At 37.7% G+C, this 10047-nt stretch overlaps 1 protein-coding gene across 5 annotated transcripts in view; it reads left to right on the forward strand.

Moving 5' to 3' along the window:
* Positions 1-4662, forward strand: part of CBLB (Cbl proto-oncogene B) — a 122924-nt gene extending 118262 nt beyond the window's left edge. For all 5 annotated transcript variants that reach the window (XM_065741973.1, XM_065741972.1, XM_065741970.1 and 2 more), the window contains one exon: positions 2019-4662. In XM_065741973.1, the coding sequence (XP_065598045.1) occupies positions 2019-2281 (263 nt within the window). In that variant the 3' untranslated portion in view covers positions 2282-4662. The remainder of the gene's footprint in view (positions 1-2018) is intronic.
* Positions 4663-10047: the final 5385 nt, after the last annotated feature.

The raw sequence follows: 10047 nt of genomic DNA on the forward strand, positions 1-10047 counted from the left end.
AATGATGCAATTGCTTAAAAAATGTCTTAGGAAGCATCAGCAAAGTTAAGGCTTTGTATAAGAGAGAGCTTCAGTTTCAAGCTTGTATTAGGCTGGTTAAAGCAAAAATTACCTCAGCTAGTGCATGCATGTCCACAGAGAAGAATCTGACTTATGTATAGGGAGCCCAGAATTAAATGTTAGTAAAGAAATTTTATCCTAAATAAATAAGTTCATGACATAATGTTCTGCTTATCAGAACAGTTTAATATCTGTGAAGGAAAGCAAACTGTTTTTACATAATATATTTTTATTTTAATTATGGGGAATATTCATCTGTTAGTCTTGTATTTTCTAAAATAGGTGGAATTAGGTATTTAAACTTGTTCCTGATTTAGCTTAGTTTTTAGATATTAACTACATTTCCTGAGCTATAATTAACTTCTCAATCCAGTGTGTTTCATTGATCTCCCACACATTCATAACAGGTTAGGATCCATCTTGCTGTGTGTTTATTAGAATCATTAGTGTTTACATAATGCTTTACATCTTTAAAGATGATTCAGGGATAAAACTTCATAACACTTATAAGTAGTCCGTACTGCCTGTAGAGGTTGTCATAACTGTGCACACAGAAAATAGGCAATGCAGTTGGAACAAAATTAACATCAACCTTTTTATTTTAAATCTTAATCAAACTACTATCATCAATTTATTACATAAGTAACACCACCTTGCTAACAGTACTATTTGCTTGTCTTCTTTGAATTGAGAAATTTAGTTAAATTTCTGGGAACACTCTTGTCATGCATGGAAACTGAATGGAGAGAAAAATATACTTTGGATAGATGAGCAATAAACTGAACTGCATTCATCCATCTGAAATGCTTAAGGCACCCTGTTGAATTACAGTTCTCTCTATCAAGTGTTATGATAAGTATCATATTGTAACAGTAATACTAGAAATAACAAATTCTTTCATCAGTAAAAAGAAAACAAATGTCTCTGGAGCACTTAACACTGCAAAATGGCATTACTGTCAGTCTAAGTAAACAGGAAGTGTCACAGTCAGAAATTTCTCTAATTTGTCTATCAAAGTCACTGTTGATGGAACATTTCAAAACCCTTTTTGAAGGATTAAAGACTTTTTTTTTTAATTTTAAATACTTTGCTCTTGAAAGTCTTCTCTGCACTTTGCCTGCTTGTATTTAAGCTTCTTATTGTGGAATCAGTGAGGATAAAAAGGTTTCAGTAAAGCACCAAGTTTACTTGAGCACGAAGCTCTGACTCTCTGAAGATTAGGAAGTTTGAATATTAGCTCTTTTCATCAGTACATCATGATTCTTAGCACCAACATTAACTGTGAAGGTAACCTTTGTAAGGAAGAAAAAGTAAAGGGAGATTTTCAAAGGAGGACTGAGGAAGAAGGATCACATTCTGTTCTCACCACTAAAATTAATTGAACTAAACTTGTTTTTTCTTTTGGAAATCTAGCTGTTTGTATTTTTGCAAGTTGTTATGCATGAAATGTCCTGCAATTGACTGAACAGGATCTGCAAGATATACTAATAACTGAAGGATTTTTTTTCCTTCACACATTTGTCTGAATTCCTCTCAGCGCAACTGAATAAATGAGTGAACAATTTTTTATTTTTATTTTTGAACAGATTGTGAAAAAGTTCTTGAACTGTAGGTTGAAAGCGGATAGCCTTTAAAATTGTGATTGGCTATTTTCACCATCTTCACTGTTTTGTCATACTTTTTCTTCTAGCTTTGGATAATTTATATTGTAACATGCACGTTCTTACCATATTATTGAAATAGTACTTCATTATTTCCATTCTAGATGGTCCTGAGTATTCTAGCTTCTGTCCAAATTTTAAAATGAAATATATCAGTGAATTAGAATCATAGAAGTAAAGTTATCTCTTCAGGTTTGTTTAGAACTTCCCTTTGCAAAGTGCTTTATGAGTCTTGACCAGTATAATACAATTTTTAATCCACTTTATAATGATTTCTATCTTCTTTATTTGAAACAGATGGTTCACAAGCACCAGCCAGGCCCCCTAAACCACTTCCTCGGAGGACTGCACCAGAAATACACCACAGGAAAGCATACAATTCTGACAGTTCCACGGAAAATGTGGATGCAAAAATTGCAAAACTCATGGGAGAAGGCTATTCCTTTGAAGAAGTCAAGAGGGCACTTGAAATTGCCCAGAATAATGTTGACGTGGCTCGTAGTATTTTAAGAGAGTTTGTCTGTTTTCCTCCACCAGTCTCCCCACGTCTCAATCTATAGCTGTGTGAAGATTTTCTTGGAGCATGTGAATTATACATATACATTTGTGGATTGGGGAATGAGAAAGAAGAGAAGAGAATATTTTTCTTTCATCTTTGGCAGGAGGATGTCTGTTTCCAGCCGTGCTCATGGCTGCTCTGATCAAGACTTATAAATATGCTGAGGCTTATGTATTTTTGCTAGCCATACTTTTTTAAATCAGGGTTGAACTGACAAAATAATTTAAAGAAGTTTACTTCCCTAGAACTTTTAATCTGTGAAATGCTTTTTCTTGTTTACAAGTTGATAAGTCACAGTTTTCTAGTTGATGCCTGTACTATGTTCCCATTCATGTTCCCTTGTACTTTTGGTCAGTTCTGCTGTAGCATTCCCAACAGTTTCCATGCTGACCACCCCATCAACTAAATCATCACTTTCCAGAAATTCTGTGTTTGCTTTTTTTTTCTTTTACAAGATGCTTTAATTGTTTTTGCATTTCAGCTCAGCAAATGCAAAAATATGTGGCCTTCACTACTGATTTTTTTTCTTATGAGATTCCTTTGCTTTTGAGAGAGGAAATATCTGAATGTAAAATACATTATGTCTATGGACTGCCTTTTTAAAGGTATTTTGACAACAATGTTGGACAGCTTTCTGTTCAACATTAATTCCATGACCTGTAATCCTCCAGGTCTTTTATCTACAGCTTCTACAGTTAAGAACAAAAAAATCCCCACCAACAGAAAAAAACAACACTTCTCGCAGTGATACTGAGTTCTGACATGTTAAAGCTCTTCAAAAAATTGTTTGCAAATGTAAAAAAAAATAAATAAATGCACATGACAGTGCTGCATTTTGATTGCACACTAATTACGCCTGCTGTCTATGACCTATGTGTACTGAGGCATGCCAGGCTAGAAGGAATCATTACGAATCACATTAGTGGCATTCAGGTAAATTCCAGTACTAGCTTCGGCAAAATTAATTTTGGAGTGATTATCCTGTGGTTCACTGTGGCTTGGAATCAGTTTGTATTAACTTGGAAACTTTAAATTCTTGATGCACTGTTAATTCCTATTGCTACTGTAGCACTATGTTTTGCAAAGTTCTTTAGTAATCTCCTCCATACACTCTATTACTCTAAAGTGTGTGTCTAATGCCCAGATTCATTCATTCACTTTCCAGCTACTTAACTGGAATTGTGTTTCTTTGCTTTCAAAGGTTACTGATACTACAGGCTTTGTGTTATTTTTAAGCCCCACTTGATGGAAGCTAAATTAAAAATCTTTCTAACATTAGAAAAGACAGAGAAAGTGACAACTGTGTTCCTAGTACATTCAAAGTTTAGAGTCCAAATATTTCCAGTAGAAAATTGCTGCTTTCCTGTTTTTGTAGGAAAATTCACAATCTTCTTTTCCTCTATTACTGTTGAAAAGATAAAACCATATGGTTGAGTGTTTACCATGTTTTGAGATGTGACCAGTATATGAAAATTTTAACATTGTGCTAAGCTGCGTCATATGTTGAGTCATATATTTATTGTTTCCTTTCAGATGTCAGTTTTCTCTTTCACTCGTAGCAAGTGATGAAATTTCTACTATTTACAGGATCAGATCTCAGCAGCCAGTGCGTTTGTTTTAAAAGAATTCTCTATACAGAAAGGGTCTTGTATTGCAGGATACGAAGTAATGGGGAACACCCAGAGGAAATTGCTGTGACACTTGAAGTGCATCGTTTCGTCAAAGATCTTATTCTTAAAACTCAATAAATTATTTTGCAGCATCACAGAGCATAGTATATCTATTGTTAATCTGCTTTGTTTCATTGATAAAAGATAATTAAGGAAATTAGAGTGCAGGAAAAAGTTAAGAAGTCTTTTCTGTATTAAGTAAACAAATCTTGAATTTAGGTTCCAGAAAAGGTACATTTACAAATCCTTTTAGATGTTTACTGATTGCTTGCAGCTTATGAAAGGTTTTGTTGATGTTATCTTCTGTGCTTTTCATTCAGGTAGTTCTCTCTCCTCTGTTTAGGGGAAAAGTTGAGTGTTGTCTTGAGCCCCGTTGTTCATTTGTGTTTTACAGCATCACTCTAGCATTTCTGCTAACTATAAATTCAAAATGATGCATGTCAAAAAAAGAAATAATAATAATAACCAATAAAACAGTATTTTTTTTAACTGAAATTACTTGTTTGGTTCCAGCAGTTTGGCAATGATGCCAATGAACAAAATGAAGCTTTAAAAGAATGAGAGAAGATCCTATAGATTGTGAAGCAGAGCACTGTATTTCTCTCATTTTTGTGCAGCGTCTTAGTACACTTAAATGACACCCTTTTGTTTCAACTAGAGGCTGGAATTGCTGCCTGATAAATTAAGGTTTTTAATTTTTTTTCATTCTGGTTGTGACCTGCAGTGACTTTTTTCTTTTTTTCTTTCTTCTTTTTTTTTTTTTATTTTTTGGTACATGATAAAAAAAGAACTCTATAAGCAATATTCTTAATGATGACTTAGAGTTTCTTTAATGTTTGAATGAGTGTGCCATTACTGCTTCTAAATTGTTGAATGTGAAGACTGTTTCAAACACATTTGGGTTGGTAATCTGAAATCAAACAGTGAAATTGTTTTGCTAGAGTGTTGATGTTTACTCTGCACAAATTAATAGGCTTAAATAATCTGACTACAATGTCATTCTCTAAACGTTTTTTCTTACCTTTTAAAGACTTAAGGGTTCGAATCTAGCAGTGTTATGCATGTGTATAGCTTTAAGCAAAACTGACCAGTGAGACTACTTGAATAAACAAAGTTGGTTAAATTTAGAAATGTGTGCCAAAATGATCAAGGCTGCAAGAATTTTTCCTCCAAATAAATGTCACTGAAGGCTTTAGACCATCATTCTGATGTCTGTATGCCTCACCTTCTATCTCCTCCTTGTGAAATTACTGCATTTCAAGCAATTTGGCTGAATTAACGCTCAGTATCTGAAGAGTTCATCTGGCACAGATTGTTTTCATAATGTGAATTTAGAAGGTTTTGTACCAGAATCATTTCTTGTTTTATTTATCATGTTTTCTGCCTGAAGCTTTACTTTGCACTGATCCCTCCAACCTGAAAGCAGTTAAATTTGTGTCTTAAAGACTGACAAATTTTGAAGCAGATGAGTAGTGTATTCTAAGCAGATTCAGTTGCTGCCTGCTGACCTGGAATTTAGTGTATATAGGAATGATTTCTTCAAAAAGGACTTTGTTAGTTTCCATTTTGAAGGTTTTTCTTCCAAATAACTATTTTATCTGAAAATGCCTTTTATAAACTTGTCTAACGTGTGGCGAACGTAGTGAAGTGTTCAATTAATTTATATTTTATTCGACATTCTTTTTTAAGTTTGGTTACTATGTAAGCTCAAGTTCTTTATCTGTTCTTGTAAGGTATTTTATAAAATTAATGTTAACAGAATGTTGGGTTGCTCTGTGATTTTTCAAGACTGTGTCTTTCTGTTATTGAAATATTAACTCTTTTTACATGCTGGTTTAGAAACATAGACTACTCTGTGTAGGAGTCTTAGAAGCCATTGGCTTGTAAGTCATAAAAAAGAGGCCTCACTCTAAAATAAGGTGTATCACTGCATTTAGACATTTGCTTTCCTTTCTCTCCTTCACTTATAAATTTCAGTTGTAAAAATTGACTACAACTTCAGAATGTGCTTGCAATAGTTCTAAAGCATAAAGATAAGCCATTCTGTGATTAGGTTGCAAGAGACCTTAAAGATCAATGAGCTCAAAGGCTCTGCCATGGACAGGGTTGCCATCCACCAGCTCAAGCTGCCCAGGGCCCCATCCAACCTGGCCTTGATTGCCTCCAGGGATGGGGCACCCACAGCTCCTATGGGCAGCCTGTGCCAGGGCCTCGCTGTCTTCTGAATAAAAAATTTCTTCCTAACATCTGATCTAAATTTGTTCTCTTTTAGTCTAAAGGCATTCTCCCTTGTCCTATCATTATTGGACCATGTAAAAAGTCACTCCCACTTCTGCTTAATAATCATCAAAGGTGATTAACGTGTAGCCTAAGTGTACAGAATTTTTTTGTTGTGGAAATGTCAGCAGACTCTCACTGTTATGGCATTAACATTCTGTGCATTCTGAACTATTGTTTAATGTAAAAAATATTTCAGGATTGTAAAACTTTTTTTTTCCATTAGTGTATTCCAACCTTCTGAAAAAGTTTAGAATATCTAACCCCATTCTGCTGTACATGATAATACAGCTATTACTATTTAAAGCCCAACACTGTTCCTGCAGGTAGGATTAGACCTTCAATTATAAGATTTTCATGCTGCTTTCTTTTATCCATGTTGAATTCTTGTCCGTTATATGGATGGCTAGATGTATTACTAGTAGGGGAATGTAACTGTTTGATATTCTCATCCTTAGTCTCATAGCTGCCTATTTTTTTTTCATACCTCTTCTTCTGCTGTGAAAGTCACCTGTCCCTTCCTTATGACACGTTTTAGCAGCTGGGTGCCCTGCTAGTCACAGGTTCATAGGGGTTGTAAGGGACCTCTGGAAATCAAGTCCATTCCCCATGCTAAAGGAGGTTCCCTAGGATAGATTAAACAGGATAGTGTCTGGAAAAGGAGACTCCACGACCTTTCTGGGCAGTTTTTTCCTCACGTTTGTACAGAATGTCCTGTGTTCCAGTTTACATCCATTGCCCCTTGTTCTGCTGCTGGGTGCCACTGAAAAGACTCTGGCCTCATCTCCTTGATATGGACATGTTGGAACAGGTCCAGAAGAAGGCTACAAAAATTATCCAAGAGATTGAACACCTCTCCCCTACAAGGACAGTCAGAGAGAGCTGAGGCTGTTCAGCCTGGGGAAGAGAAGGCTCTGGAGAGGCCTGTTGTGACAGAACAAGGTGAAGTTGTTTCATGTAAAAGAGGGGCAATTTACATGAGATCTAAGAGAAAAGTTTTTTACAATGAAGGGTAGCAAAGCATACCATAGAGGTGGTGATAGTCCTGTTCCTGGAGACATTAAAGGTTGAAATGGGTTGGGCTCTGAGAAACCTAATCTAGCTATTGGTGTCCCTGTTCACTGTGGGGGTGTTGGACCAGATGACCTTTGAATAGTTCCTTCCAACTCGCTTTGGAAGGACTCTCATGTTTCCAGAAATTGTTTTTGATAAACCCAGTCATTTAATTCTGAACAAGCTATCTGCCTCAACTTATTAATTACTGTAAGTCTTCATCAGCAAGATTATAAATTTTGATTTAAAAAAAAGTGTGTTATTTTGGTAACAAAATATATGCCTAACTGCATTAATATTTGAAAACAGTTGGATTTATTGCAGTACCTGACAGGATAGCTAGCAAGATTGGAAAGGAGTAGGTAACTACGTGGAAGATAATTCTGTCCTAACAGTCCAAATACCTCTGTCCTGATGGCAGACAAGGTCAAGTTGTTTTGAACCTCAAGAGAGTCTAGTACAAATGAAGAAGAGCCTGTGATTAGTCCAGTGTTCAGTTCCTGTATCCTTCTCTGTGAAGTTCTGTGAAAGACATTATTTTGGAAAGAGATGCCAGGGTATTAGCAGCAGAGGGAAATGTTTTCTGATGTGAGCAAAACAGCCATAAACTTCATGAGGATTTAAGTGGAAGCACTTATAGGTTCATAGGTTCATAAGGTTGGAAAGGACCTACAAGATCATCTCATCCAACCATCCTCCTATCACTATCCCTACCCAACTACTAAATCAAATCCCTTAGCACCTCATCTAAACGCTTCTTGAACAGCGCTAGGGACGGTGCCTCAACCACCTCCTTAGGCAGGCCATTCCAGTGCCTGACCACTCTTTCAGAGAAAAAATGTTTCCTCAGGTCTAATCTAAATCTTCCCCGGCGCAACTTGTGGCCATTCCCTCTCGTCCTGTCGTTATTTATCAGGGAGAAGAGGCCCACCCCCTCCTCACCACAACCCCCCTTCAGGAAGTGGTAGAGTGCAATAAGGTCTCCTCTGAGCCTTCTCTTCTCCAGACTAAACAATCCCAGCTCCCTCAGCCGCTCCTCATAAGACTTGTGCTCCAGACCCCTCACCAGTTTTGTTGCCCTTCTCTGAACACTCTCCAGGGCCTCAATGTCCTTCTTGTAGTGAGGGGCCCAAAACTGAACACAGTACTCGAGGTGCGGCCGTACCAGAGCTGAGTACAGGGGGATGATCACCTCCCTGCTCCTGCTGGCTACACTATTTCCAATACAGGCCAGGATGCCGTTGGCCTTCTTGGCCACCTGGGCACACTGCCGGCTCATGTTGAGCCGAGCATCAACCAACACCCCCAGGTCCTTTTCCTCTCTACATTCTTTAAGCCATTCTGCCCCAAGCCTATAGCATTGCATGGGGTTATTGTGGCCAAAGTGCAGGACCCGGCACTTGGTCTTATTGAACCTCATCCCATTGAGCTCAGCCCAGCTGTTCAGCCTATCCAAATCCCTCTGAAGGGCCTCCCTACCCCCAGTTTGACACATCCTCCCAACTTGGTGTCATCTGCAAACTTACTGAGGGTACACTCAATTCCCTCGTCTAGGTCATCAATAAAGATATTAAGCAAGATGGGCCCCAAAACTGACCCTTGGGGGACACCACTCGTTACAGGACGCCAGCTGGACTTAACTCCATTAACCACTACCCTCTGGGCATGGCCCTCCAGCCAGTTCTCCACCCAGAGAAGAGTGAACCTGTCCACACCACGGGCTGCCAGTTTCCTTAGGAGAATACTGTGGGAGACCGTGTCAAAGGCCTTGCTGAAGTCCAGGTAGACTACATCAACAGCCTTTCCCTCATCTACCTGTCTGGTCACCCAGTCATAGAAGGAGATGAGGTTGGACAAGCACGACCTGCCCCTGGTGAACCCGGGGGGCTAATCTTGTCTGTCTGTCATTATACAGATTTCTTTGTGCTATACCTGAACTGGCCCCTTTGAACATAGTCATCCAAAATCATTTCAGATCTCTATGAGAAAGACTGTTTTTTTAACATCATCAGGATATTTTCCTGCTTTCTTCTTAGTCTGGAAACATGCTCTTGTGTTTCATGATGAATTTAGGTTGTAAGTTTGTCAGAGAAGGAGCTGAAATACACTGCTTATTTAAGCAGATCCCTATTATATCTCTAAGATGTGAAAATAAACCAATAAAGGCATCCTCTCCTGATAACAGACCTTGTGTTTGAGATTACTTGTGTCTCAAAATGAAAGTTAAGAAGTTTATACCACATGTGGTTTATAGCTTACAATAACAATTGCATTTGGTTACTTCTAGAGTTAAATGAGGTGCAAGTTCAAGGGGAAAAATGGAAAAATAGTGTACAACATCAGTGAAATTGGGAAGTCACTTTCAGATTAAGGTAACTAATTACTGTGACTGACTGGGATAAAAGACTGATGTCAAACTATTTAATGAAATGATAATCACATAGCTTGACAGTTCTCCCGCTGAAAAGACAAAAATGCAACATCTGGATGATTTTATCTGTTTCCTCCCAAGAGACCTTTATACTTCATTTGTCAGGTAACCTTGCCTGTGGGTTGATTGTGATGATGATATGTTTGTAGCATTTTAGGCAAAGCAATGTTTGTGATATGACTGCAGACAGAGGGTTCCTGTTTTTGCATGCTGCTGCTGCCTGAGGGGTACGTATTACAGAGTTTACAAAATGTAACAGGGATGGGAATGTTCACGTTAGGTCTTATACAAAAGTAGACTACTCACCCTGAAGAGATACCACAAAGGCAAGAGAGC

The sequence above is a fragment of the Cyrtonyx montezumae genome, unplaced genomic scaffold (assembly GCF_038088225.1).
Source record: "Cyrtonyx montezumae isolate F1298 unplaced genomic scaffold, pur_monq_1.0 scaffold_3, whole genome shotgun sequence".
Lineage (NCBI taxonomy): Eukaryota > Metazoa > Chordata > Aves > Galliformes > Odontophoridae > Cyrtonyx > Cyrtonyx montezumae.